Here is a 13,871-nt window from a genome sequence, read left to right on the forward strand (position 1 = left end):
GATACTGTGGTTTTTTAACTTCACCCCCAAAATCTGTTTCCATTGATGGAAACAAGTCACATTTTCAGAAGGGCTGCACCAACAGTCTTGCTTTCTATGAAGACTAAAGCTGCAAAAGCAACTCTGAATTTAGATAACAAAAAACTGTTCTGCACTTTAAATAAAAATGAGAATGCTGCAAAATGCCAGACAAAATAAATAAATAACCTTTCTTTGTTAATTTCCCTCTTGGTTAATTAACACCTGTAAATGACCTTTAGCATTGACAAGTCCAACTTCATCCAGAAAGCCAAGGTTTAAGATTATCTATCCAAATAGAATTGATTACTGATTACAGCATTGTGAGGAGCACAATTCAATCTGATTTTTTTTTTTTTCTTTAAAGACTGGAACTGCATTCCTGAGTAAGCTGATGTGACTGCCAATGAGGTAAAATGCAGAGAGTCATTACACTATAATGTTGATGTTACCACTTCCACATTTATCTGAAGCACAGAACATATATCATTTTAGACTGAAATTAAACCTTGCCAGAAATAATTTTTCTTTATATTGTTGGAATTAAAAGCATATTGAATTGATCCATTAAGAAAATTCTACACTCTCTATCTTTGTGTTTTTCAGACTGTGTTCACATCCTTAGGCAATGAAACAATTTTAACAATTGTAATAAAACAAGTAAGTGTTGACTTTAAGTTAAGAAAATTGTTGCTTGAATGACTAAATACTTCAGCAAACACAATAAATCCTTTTAAGTTTAACATACAGATAAATCCCATGCTTGAACAGGTACATAAATTTCACAATTTTTCTTATGCAAGTTCTCCTAAACTTATATCAGTGTTAGTCTTCGCTGAGTGTTTATAAAGCAGGTCTGCATCTTTAAATTTTAATATTGGGTCATTCAAAAAGCATCTAGCGTTAAGAAGGCAAATTAAAAATCTACCATTAGAAAAAACAAATTTATAATATTAAGTACAGCAGTAATGTTATTCTCCAGCTAAAAAATACAACTGTAGCGGTTATCTGTATTTCAGTGAAGAGAGGACTGACAAAAGAGCCAGGCCCACATAATTCTTGCTTACTTCTGGACATATGAGTTTCAGTTTGACAGTGTAATTTGGGAATCATAGATCTCAGTGTTTGCTTTCTCCCAGAGAAAGAAAACACCACCATAATTGAATTATGCTCCCAACAAGAGTGTATCAACACGTTTTATAGGAAAATCTCTAAAATGTTATTTTTATTTGTCTTCAAAGAACAGCAGAGAGAGACAATGTGCCATTTAAAACGAGTTTCAAACAGTATTTCAAACAATTCTTTCCTAAAACAGAAAAGGTTGCAGACTTATTTCCTCTTAAGTTTGCAGCAATAGCAAAATTGGTCAATTTAATTTTAATTTTGTTTCAGCAAGTTGTATGTTAATTTCTTTTTTAAATGTTCAAATCTTTAATCTCTCAAGTGTAATAAATCTTCTACTCTCAAAGACTATTTTAGACTCTTTTGCCTTCCTTTAGGATCCTAATGCTATATACCCTAGCCAACACGTAACCATTACTTTCAAGCTTGAGAAAACACAAGAGGACTCCTGAATACACAGAGAAATAATTAACTGAGTACTGTTTGTCTACCTTCTGCATGGTAGCTAGCATATCACCTACAGACAGCAAGTGTCTTATCATATAGAAGTATGCAAACCAATTTCATCCCATGGTAGAAGATAAAGAGACAGTAAGATGTAGACTGCAAATAAAGGTACAGCAAAAACTACATATTAAATATGATGACAACTATTTTTTACAGTACAGTACTCCATTTTATCACTTACTCAGCTGTGAGAGCTGTAAGTGTTTTCCTGTTTTCAGTTCCCAAATTCGTCCTTACTGGCCATGTTACATGTTGGTTACTTCTTTAAACATGGTTGTTAAGTCCACAGAGACAAAATCTCCATGCCAATACTATTGTTGAAATAGTCACATACAAAAAACTTAATATTTACTAAAAGCATAAATACATCCCCAGAATCTGCTGAGTTTAGGTAATGCATGTTACACTCATGTATAATTCCCTATCAGTTTACTACATAAAATAATTTCATTTTAAACACCTGTGCAAATTATTTATTAGTGAGAAGTTGCTCAGAATTCTTAAGAGAAAGATTTTGTTAGGAAAGGGCTTATCTTTGTATCAGGTAGAAGAGAAAATAACCATACACCACAAACATTCTGGTTCCATTTTACTCTATTATTTTAAAATGCACGTTACAAAGATTAAAATAATAAAAGGCCATCTTAATCCTCATAATTGTACATATCACCTGTCTCTGTCAATGAGACATTTAAAAGCATCTTTTTATTAGAAACACAAATCAATACACTCAGGGGACTGCAATAAATGCTTCAAGCAATTTGTATTATCATTTCACTTTTGATGCTCCGACTCAGAGCAACTTATTATGAATGGCGTGAAAATGGCAACCTGTCACAGTTGATTTTTTTTCTAAACCTCTTGCAATAATTTTTTTCCTTTCTTAATATAATTATCTTCTTACTAAACACAGGTCTAGGTTGTAAGGTACAGCCCACAGCAGAAGTTCTATTTCTTTAAAATTGAGAATGCTCCCCAGCTTACATTAGAAACATTACTGATTAAGTGAAGAGCTATTAGCTTTGTTTAGAACTGAAAGAATCTTGTGCAGAGGGAGATGCTGAAACCTCTGGTATTTCCTTGACAGAAAAATCTCTTGAAAATGTTTTAATTGCTTGCAAAAATCCCTGAAAGAGTGTTCTGGGTACTGACTGGAACATCAGTTATCTTTTTCTACCACCACTAGTAGCCCAAATAAACTTTAGTATTCTGTTTCAAACACTCCTTAAAACTACTGCCTACCTTTAGCCAAATACTGTACAGTAAAATAATCTGGTAGAAGTGAAAATTAATATTTAGCTGTGAGACAGAATTAGAAAGGCCTGAAGATGAACATGATACTTCAAAGACTAATGCCCCCATTACTACCTATAACACTCCTAGCTAAAGGAAGAATAATTTTACTTTCAAAAGGAGATTGTGGCAGACTGTACCAAAATTCAAGGCAGCAGCACACATGAAACACATCACAGTAAAAACTTCTGGATTTTTGGGTTTAGGTACATCTCTTTTTAAGTTTTCTGAGAACAGAATCTGGCAATTTCAGAGTAAGACTAACTTACCTTATTTTTTGGATTAGATGTGTTCATTACACTTCGTGTTTCCTTGCCTGTGTAAATAACAACACCAATTACAGTTCCTGAAAAAGAAACAAAAACCAAGAGGTGTCAAGTAAATGAGAGAAAATGTTCCCAAATTAAAACTTGCACTAATTCAGTTCCTTAAATAAATAAATTGTATTTAAAAGAACCCAATATTTCTGTATAAGACTGTAAGTGTTGATTTTCAGAATGTAAAATTAAGATTCATTTTAACTTCTGCAATAAACATCCATAGAGATGATAACATGCTTTCCTTCTTTTTTATGGAAACAATACTTCCAGTAGAACTGGTGAGAAACTTGCATTTGAACTTAAAATTTCTTCCAACTGTTTTCAGAAGTTAGAACAGCACAGTGAGTTAAAAATGAGTAAAGTGGTGCTAAACATATCATACACCAATTGCCTGCTATCTCTGCCATCTATAATGATCTAAAATCTGGTTCAGCCTATTAATTACTTTGATAGAATGTTATACAGAAATATTCTCTTCTTTAGCTTATAAACATTTTAATTTTTAAAATTATCTTTTAGTTTAAGTTATCTTTTAGTCAATTTTTACAGCATGGTATAGGAAAATTTGGCTTCAGCATCACTAAATAAATTTTTACATTAAACAAAATTTTATTCTTTTATTAATATGTCACATAACACTTTCTAAAATAAAAAAAAAAGTCCCCTATTTCTATTATTTCATAAAGTGACCTGAAATGGCTTTATGGCAATACAACCAAAAACGTGATTTTTTTGCTGGTCACTATGATATGAAGAAATAATAAATATAACTATTATAAAACTCCCTGCTCAGAAAACTTAAAAAAGTAAAAGCATTACATGTTTGTCTGACATTAACTTAATTAGTCCTTGGCAATTAAAACCACATGTAAGATCTGCTACTACTACTCTTCTAGTGTAACAAGTTGTAAAAATTGAAGAAACTCCCGAAGACAAAAAAGATGATAGTGAAAGATGATTGCATTAAAGATGTCTGCATTTACTCAAAAATAAGAATGTGTCCTGGTTTAATCCCAGGCAACTAAGTTTTATGCAGCTGTTCACTCACTTCCTCTGCAGAGCACCAATGACAGGATGGTGAGAATAAGGGAAAAAAAAATTAAAAAGAAAACAAAACCAACCAAGCCCCCATCCAAAAAAAAAAACCATCACAACTCATGGGTTGAGATAAGAATGATTTAATGATTGAAACAAAGTAAACATAACAACACTAGTAATACTTCTGATATTAATGATTATAAATATTGTAATGAGGAAAAAAAACCTCCAAAAACCAAAAACAAAAAACAAACAAACACCAGAAAACCCAAACACTCCCCCTCTTCCCCCCAAAAAAAACCCAAAGACCCAAGTGAAACAAGTGATGCATAGTATCATTGCTCACACCCACTGATCAATGCCCAGGCCACCCCAAAATTCCTCCAATAGTCACTAATCCATAATTTCTGAACCCTTTCAACTTTCTTCAACCAATGTCCACATATCCCTTTGGGGCTCTTATTTTGGAGCCATCCTGACCTCTGTCCAATTGTCAGAATGTATTGGACAATACGCTGTAGGGAGTCTCCTCCCACACACTCCAGCAACCTCTGCCTTCACAGGTATTTAGTTCAGTAGAAACTGGGGAAGACCCTACACTCCAGATGCCACATTTCTGCAAAGTTTCACCTGGCTGCTGCAGCTCAGAAAAACAAACTGTTTCATTTGGCTCATATTTTGCTCCTTGAAAAGTTGGTTTCAAAGGTGAAAGTCAGATAAATTCCATTTTGACCACTGAACTTAGAGCAGAATGTTGATTAGATGTGACTAACTAAACTGCTGCTTATAACAAGTTGTTGATCTTATATTTTAAACTTTCTGGCATTAGCACAGTATCAATGATAACTAAACATTCCTTAGATCTGAAGTACATTGGTGCAGGGAACTCCATGCTAGTTTCATTGTTGTCCCACAGTGGCTGCACCACGGACAGTTGTGGTGTCCAAAAACGTACTGAATCCAACCTGGGATTTCTGGAAGCATAGCTGTATTGCAAGCCTCAGCTCATTAAAAGTAATGACTCATGTATTTTTATGTATGGGGCCTCTGCAAACTCATTGATAGGTATGGGCAGAGCAGTTAATGATAGGGAGAAAAATTAGGAGATCCCACTAGATCACATGTGGGCCTAAAAAAAAAATAAAAGCAGACTTGTGATAGTCAGGCAAACTCTGAATCTGGCATGTGATCATACCAGTTTTGGTATCTCCCAAGCACTGTATGAACCATATAAAAACTATGGTGCACTCAAATTAATTAAAGTCATAGACAGGAGTTGGCAGAAAATACTGCTTTTGACAGCGGTGCATTTATATAAATTGTTCTGATTTTATCTAAAATTACTTCACAAGACTGACACTTGCCAAAATGATCATGCAATTTCATTAATACAAATCTTCTCTTAATAGGTATCTCAGCAGGTTTCTCAGAAAGCTGCATTATCTTCAGCATTTGAACCACATTGATCATTACCACAAGTGGAGAACAAAAAGCTTAAGTCCATACTGTAGTGGACCTTTTGAAGCTTTTTAAAATTTAACTGCTAACTCTCCTCTCTCCCTTTCTGAAGTGAAACCTATTGAAGCTTTCAATAAGCACAATCACCATAGTAATTGATGCCACAAGCACAAATGAACTGAAAGATAAGTAATTTAATTGAAGATAAATTAAGACATTTTCAGAATACTCAATGGTTTAAGTTATTTGTTTATATTTAGAGATGTTTCTCCAAGAACAGTAGTTTTGCAAGTTGTCACTAACCAAAATTTCCTTTCCTTCAGGCACTGTTATAAATTCCACAGTGATAATACAGATATTAAGAATGACAGAGTTTCTGTGCCTTACTGTTACTTTGACAAAACCTGCTAGAATATTGCCTGTAAGTGGAAAAGTCAGAATATTTTTTTCCTGTCTCATTTACTAAAGAATAATTAAAGGATGACTGCATGCTTTGGACTTGAGAGAAAGACTTTTGTTTTCCATCCCTGCCAGAAACTTCCAGCGTGATCCAGGCACACTAATCTTTGTCCTTTTTGGGGTTAGGGTAAACATCATACAGATGGTCACCAGATCTCTGTCACAGCTTTACAGCAAAGGGCAGAAAACCCTGCAGATTGGATATCTGCAGGAATCTCCATTTAGATATCTAAACTATCAATTTTGAAACTGGGTATATATTAGGTGTGGTAAAAGGGATTTCCACTCCCCACCCCTTTAGCTTATTTTTATTTTAAGGCATGAAGAGACATACTAAATCCAAGGAAAGTAAACGCCTTCCAAATGTACAAATTTGAGTAATCTCACTCTCCTGAATATTATATTTTGATATAAAAAATGGCATGGAATAGTTTATTCTTGAGTTATTTGGAATTACACAATGTTGTTGAATAAATGTTTTGGTTACCAAAATTTATGATGAAAATAAAAAATCTTAAATTATAGCAAATACTTTTCTTGTCACTTCTTACTGCTCTAGCAATAGGTGCTTTTTTTTCTCAGTAGAATCCATTATTGTAGTATTCTGATATTCTCATGAGCTTTGGTAATCTGCATTCAAGATGCAGTTGATAAGATTTCTTGAAATCTTTATACACTTAAATTTACTGTTACTGATCTGCAAAATAATTGATTTGTGGTCTCTCTCTTCTAGAACTGTCAGGGCATCAGCAACCAGAGATCAAGTTTTCTGAGGTATTCCCCACATAATTCCCCAAACACTTTTCCCAGCCTAACCTTGACCCTCTGTATCACCTTGACAAATAGCAATGCCATCTATCCTGGAGATAGTGAACTATCCTACCTGATGCAATGTGGTTTTTGTAATATGTCAAAGAGTAGTATTAGGAAATTCAGTACCTATTAATGATTGGGAGGAGAGCCCCCTCACTTGAAAATTGTCCTGTATGTCCTATAGAAAACAGTTTTAAAAATTAAATAAGGCTTTGTATATGCAACTCAGGTACATATTCCTTTCCTGGGCATCAGTGATGTAGCTCTCTGTCTCCGCTCTGACACGATCAGTCAGTAACGTGTCAATAGTACTAGGTTGACCCAGAACACTTTGTAACAAGCTACAAGGGGTTGGAAGGGGCCTAACAGGGTTCCAATGAGTCACACATTTGCTTGGCTTAGTAACAGTGATGCCCAGGCTGCTAAGAGAGCACTGGAGGGAGCAGCCTTTCAAGCCGGACTGTATTAAAGACTGTCATACTGAAGAGGGTAAATGAAGAGATGTACAGGAAACATTGCATGGCAGAACTCTACCCTCCACTACCTGGACTCAGGCCTCAAATCTCCTTTCTTGAACCAAAGTGGAATAGTAATAAAATTATTAGGTTTGCACACAGACGTTATAGATTTTTTCAGGGAAAAATACCTGTGTGTAACAAAACTGTGAACCTAGACAGTAAGGACACTGAAATAAGATACAAGTGTGGGTGGGGTAGCTGTCTACAGAGTAGAAAAACTGCACTCTTTCACATGCTACAGGCTGTTTCTTCTTCTGATTTCATGGAATCCTAGTGTCACTTGTCTGTAGAAGCTTTGCACGAGCATATTTTTCCACTAGATTTTTCAGATATAATTAAGGGCTGTGACCGATTATACTAGGGTATAGTATGTATAGAATGTAGAGGTACCTGCGAACTTGTGCAGGCAGAGATCACCTTTGATATCCTTCCATGGCAGATTTAAGCAAGCCAGCTCATATGTGATTATAATGCAGTCAGACAATGACCTGCATTTTTATTAAGATTTTGTTGTCACAAATCTTGGAAATTCAATTATGAAGTCTACTTAAAAAAAAAAACCAAGCAAATTTTAATAGCTCAGCACAAGTGTTCGAACTTAGATATGTACATTCAACTTGGAAGTGAAATGCAAACAACTGAATGATGCATCAGTTATTAACCAGATGTAGAACATGATAATTTTAAGAATTTGCTAGAGGTTTTACGTTATGGTCTTACTCATGACTATATGAACAGTGTACCTCTAAGACCTTATAAATGCATTATTAGATAAGCAACACACTGAAAGAAATAATTTCCTAATTTTTGCTGAAGGACTAATCCTATCAAATGATAAAATTACATCCACAGAGGTCCTGAGTAATTCTTAAGATCTGGATTTTTGCCCTACAGGACAAGGAGTACTTACAAGAGAGAAGCACACTACCATGGTTATAAACTGTAGTTAATACATGAAATGAGGTAAGCAAAATGAATGATATGCCAATGGTTAGATATAATTAATATCACAAAATCTATTACTGAAGGAAATTATTTTTGTCTGGTACCTTAATTCAAGCTAACTTCTGTATGCATACCATGACACCATTTTTAATTTCTTGATGACATTATTTTTCCCTTCAGAAGGGGTTGCAGTCTTGAAGAGCCATTCAATGTTTTTTACTTTGTATTGTTCAGTGAGTTTGCTCTTAGTCTGCCTTAAAGTCTTACTCCACTGTTAAAAACCATGTCACAACAAGAGAACTATCTTTTCCTGTTTTTTTACTGCCATCATTAATAATGAGCTAAAGTCCTTCATAAATAGTTAAACTTTCACAAGACCCCTCAGAAGTAAAAAACTCAAACTTATGATAAGGTATAAATTTTAAGGAGCACTGTTTCCATTAATATGGGTGCCAAGTTTAGACAGCAGATCAAGACTAATCAGTCAATAGCTACACTTCTAAACAAAATCATCTGCCATGGCAATAAAAACATGAACAGCTTTCAATTAAAATTCAAATGTACTAATTCAGAATTAAAGAGTTTGCAAATGCATGCTTGTTTGTAGTTTTCTACTTTCTTACACATAGATTTGAGGAAAAGGAAACTTAAACCAAGTTTATACAGTATTGAAATCTGTAATACATTAGAAGCATCTTTTTATACAAAATTAAAAGATCTTGGCTGCCTAAGTTTAAAATCTAACTGAGGACAAATTTAGGCATCATCCATTTGACCAAACAGTTTTAGAGAGAATAATTTTCCAGTGCAATCAAACCGAACAACATTAAGAATCAAAGAACATGACTATCTTTTCAGCACTTGGGAAAGGAGTGCTGAGTCACAGACTTCTTTGCTACCCCCTCAGAATTAATCTCTTTCTCACATCCTTCCAGCAGGCCCCTCACTGATGTAAAAAATCTTCATAGTAGGGACTAACTTTACAATTTAGCTGGAGACTCTTTTACTTTCTTCCCATTTCTTGGCTGTTCCCAGTTGTCCCAATTATCCATCTTAAATCCTAGTTCTCTTCAGAAATCATGCTCTCTCAATTCCTTATTCTCAGTCTTCATGCAGAGAAATAAACACAGCCCTTTTCACTGTTCTTATATAGAGCAAAAATGAAAGAAAATAAATTTCTGCTCTAAAAACCAAAAAGCTACAATGGCTTAAAGTCTGAATAGAGCATCTAGGTATTAATGTGTATTCATTTATAATATCTGGGACATGCATGAAGCAGTAATAATATTTAGATCCCAATATTTTAAAATTACCTAATTTCAAAACTTATCTACTCTTCCTGATTAAGACTTTCCCTGATAGAAGATACTAATCACAGAGTACACATAAAAGAAAAACTCCTAAAAAATGCAAAATCACCTTTGCTTTTTTAGCAGGAAAAGCATCCACTGTGACTGAACAGAGCCCCTTACAACTTAAAGTTTTAATTAAATCAAAAGGTTAGTGATGTCAGTGGGCTACAAGGGACTGCACTATTGAAAAATCAAAATTTAAGTTAAAAAAACCTCCAAATATATTAAGTAGGATTAAAAATGTATGAAAATATTTCAAGCAACATGATGAAATCAATGGGAAGGTAGAAAAGCAACAGTTTAATAGCATGGAAGATAAAAATATTTTACAATGTGAAATATTATTGGCTTTTGAAAAATAAGGATGCATTTCCTTGGAAGTATTTAGATACATTAGCAGCTGTGTATTGCAGCACTTACCCGAAGCAACAACAGTGCTTGCCCATAATGTATTTTCTATGCTTAGGCTTTCATGAACTGCAGGATCACTGTCTTCCTGTTAAAAATAAGAACAGCTAAAAAGTGAATCACCATCACAAGAAGTTAAGAACCATATCAAACCATCTGAATAACTGACACAGGATGTTTGCATCTTTGTATGAATTACTGTATAATAGCATTCATTGCACATACACAGATACAAATAACTTTCTAAAGAGTGAAATAATGTTTGAAGTTCATATTACTTCTATCCAATCATTGTAGAAGAACTAGTCAAAAGTATTTTAAAAGTAACATATTCTTTTCATCAGATGTATCAAACTGCAGAACAGTATGTTATAGCATGCACTTTAAATGGGTGTTGAACAGTAACTCCCAAATTAACCTTGTTCTGTATTTGAATCATGTATAATTCATACAGTAAGTTATGGTCATCATCATTTTGCATCTGATCAACATCATATAAACTTCAGGGAAAAATATTTCGACTTTTAAAATTACATGCAGGCTTGTATTGTCTTACCACATGCTTATAAAATATATACTCCTTGGGAAAATATTTCCAATAGAAAACTGCTTCCATAATTACTTTAAACATTCCCTTCTTTTCCTCCCCTCTCTCCTCCCATGCAATAATGATCTGCAGATTGTAAACAGACAATCTCTCATAATCAATTTGGTGCATGTACAGATTTGTTACTCATTAGCAGCTGTGAAATGTGCTGTTTACAACTAAAGGAAACTTCAGGGGGTAGTATAATCAAGTGTATTTGATCAAATTACAGACTGTTGCTAAACATTTTGCAAAAAAGGGGAGATGACTTATTTATCAAAGTACACAACAAATTCTACATATTGTCAATAACCAAAACCTACACCCATTTTTCACCTCTATTTTTGAAACAACCACCAAGCACAGGACAAACTGCATATAAATATCTGTTTCTAAAAAAGAAAAAAAATCTCCAATTAAACACATAACTTTTTGTGTATAGATTAAGAGATCCCAATACAGCAAGGAAACTATAGTTGTTACTCTCCTAAGTGAGGAAAAATTGTTATTTAAAAGGTGTGGAGAACCATTCTATCAAAAACAGAGGGGAAGAGAGGGAGGATATGGAATTAGCCCTTAGAAGAAAATCACATATTTTTAATCAAGATTTATATTCTGACAATTTTGGGATTAGCTCAGTTGGTTAGGGCAAGGTGCTAATTATGCCAAGGTTATGGCTTCAATCCCCATTATGGGTCACTCACTACTTGATGATCGTTGCAGGTCCCTTACAATTCAGAATATTCTGTGATTCTGTGAAAAATCATTAATATTCTATAAGATTAGCCTTAAATTAGGAAAAAGGAGAATTATTTTTTGATTCTTACCTCAGGAATTAGTACTGCAAGAATAATTTGCTATACTACTAAATCTTAATGCTTAGATTCCTAGTTTTATTTACAATTGTTCCCAAATTATTTGTGTTCTGTGATTATTTTTTGTGTTTATTCCAAACACCAAGTAAAAAGAACTGGAAAATGTTCAAAAAGAGCAATAACAGAGGTCAACATAGCTTCTGTACTAGATATGACTAAATAAACATGATTTTTAATGGGGAATATGACAGGCATCTATGAAACAAGCACCTAAAAAGGGAGGATAAATACTGCTTCTTTTTACCAAAGAAGAAAGAAGACATAAATAAAGTCAATAAAATTAAAAAAATAGGCAATCATTCTTAAATATATACTTAGGCTGTGTAACTTCCTCCAATTTCAATGTTAAAAAGGTTACACAGGTTCAGGAGTGAACTGGGTAAGTTTAGAGAAGGAAAATACATTGCAGGTTACTTATAGAAAACAGCTCAAACTCAGGAAATTTCCCACATCTTGCATTAAGAAACAGATGGCTCTTTTGAGGAGGTACTACTGTGCCTTACTCTAGCTGTATTCTGCTTCCCAGCTCTCTGTTTCTGGCTATTGTCAAGAACAGGATACTAAGCCAGATAAATCCTTTGTTTTGTCTTATTCTTCAGTTAGCAGATTTTAAGACTGAATTGTGAAACTCTTCTATACTACAAGAAGAAATCAAAAGCCCTGCAATGATTGTGGAGAGCTGACAACAGGGTCAGGAAAAAGTCACTTGTTCAATGTCTACCACTGCTACAAGATTTAGTGAAATACCTTCTTTTTAGTCATTCAAAATAGGAAAACATCAAATTAATTCTCTCTCTTTCCACTCATGCTCATCCACAGAATGGTCTGGCCAATCACGTATCTTCTGCTTATTTCATTATAATACTTTCATGTCTTTATACCCTTACCTAGCATTTTCAACTTTCTATAGCTCATTCCATTTCCAAAATATCACACCTTCCATGCCCAAACAGATTATGACTTATTCGTATTTTTCTTTTGTCGTAAGTTACTCAAAGGAAAAATACATTTAAAGATTATGACTTTAGCAGTTTCACACTATTTTTATTTGTAGTTCTAGAGAGATGGTAGGGATAGATGAAGCAGGGAAGGACAAGAACAGCATTTCCTGAGCGAGACCAGACCTATGTTAAGGAGAAATTTCTGCAAATTTTCTGACACTACCAGAACAATGTATGTTTCACGTTAAATGAAATCCATCACTCACTCCTGTTGCAGAAATCTGACATACAAGGGCTTCTTTGTCCAGCTGACAAAGTTTCCAGTTGAGGTCTTTTGGGTTGAATTTCATTTGGCAGCTGTATGTTTCTTGTCTTTGAGTTCTGAATTAAGTTAATTACCAGAATACTGCAGTTCAGTATTATATTCAAGCTTCATATTCAGGCTCAGTTTTTTAATCTGTGAGCAGCATTGATCATAGAGGTTTAAATTGTCTATAGTTTCTTTTCTGAAATTAGTCTGCAGCTCTTGCATATACAGAGAGAAAGATGATCAGTGAAATAAAAATTGAATACTACACATTCTCAGCCCTTTCATTATTAATTTCATAAAGTCCCTTCATTAATTCATAATACAGCTGATCAAGGATCATGACAAATTTCAAGGAGCCATTTAAAAATTTCAAAGCTATGATCTTGAAGAAATTTTTGTAAATAACAGGAGAGGTCTTTGAGAAGAAATATCTAATCCTTGAATGAACCAGTGTACCACTTCTTTTTGACCTTTTGTATTTTTGTTCCTGCATGACAGGATGCAGTACAAAAACTCCCATCAACTTTTGTAGGAAAGTGGAATACATATTAATTTATTTTAATGACTGAAAGAGAGTCCTTCCCCAACTCAACCCCACAGTTAATTTTTCCAGCTTTGTTCCTTTTACTGGGATGTGTTTTGGACAAGGTGAGATTAGGTTCCACACACATTAGCTCCCTAGTCAAGTTGTCTGTATAGTTGTTACTGCTAGCAATAAGAAAGGGCAGTCAAAAGGATTTGCAAATCATAAAGCCATTCTCTTCAGTGGAAACATAAAAGTAAACCAGATTGAAATGAACCCGATTGCTTCAAAACAGGCAATTCTTTAACAGCAAACATGAATTTAATAAATAACTTAATGTTCTCTCTACTAAAATGCAAGGCATATCCAAGAAAATATCTGTATA

The 13,871-nt window shown here is 34.0% G+C and overlaps 1 protein-coding gene across 2 annotated transcripts in view; it reads right to left on the reverse strand.

Annotated features, from left to right (window-relative positions):
* The window catches only part of ATP9B (ATPase phospholipid transporting 9B), a 157,131-nt gene that overhangs the window by 67,535 nt on the left and 75,725 nt on the right, over nucleotides 1-13,871 (reverse strand). For both annotated transcript variants that reach the window (XM_021553373.2, XM_021553372.2), the window contains exons 10-11: nucleotides 10,264-10,339; nucleotides 3,210-3,286 (exon numbers count right to left, since the gene is read on the reverse strand). In XM_021553373.2, the coding sequence (XP_021409048.1) occupies nucleotides 3,210-3,286; nucleotides 10,264-10,339 (153 nt within the window). The remainder of the gene's footprint in view (nucleotides 1-3,209; nucleotides 3,287-10,263; nucleotides 10,340-13,871) is intronic.

This window comes from Lonchura striata, chromosome 1 (assembly GCF_046129695.1).
Source record: "Lonchura striata isolate bLonStr1 chromosome 1, bLonStr1.mat, whole genome shotgun sequence".
Classification (NCBI taxonomy): domain Eukaryota; kingdom Metazoa; phylum Chordata; class Aves; order Passeriformes; family Estrildidae; genus Lonchura; species Lonchura striata.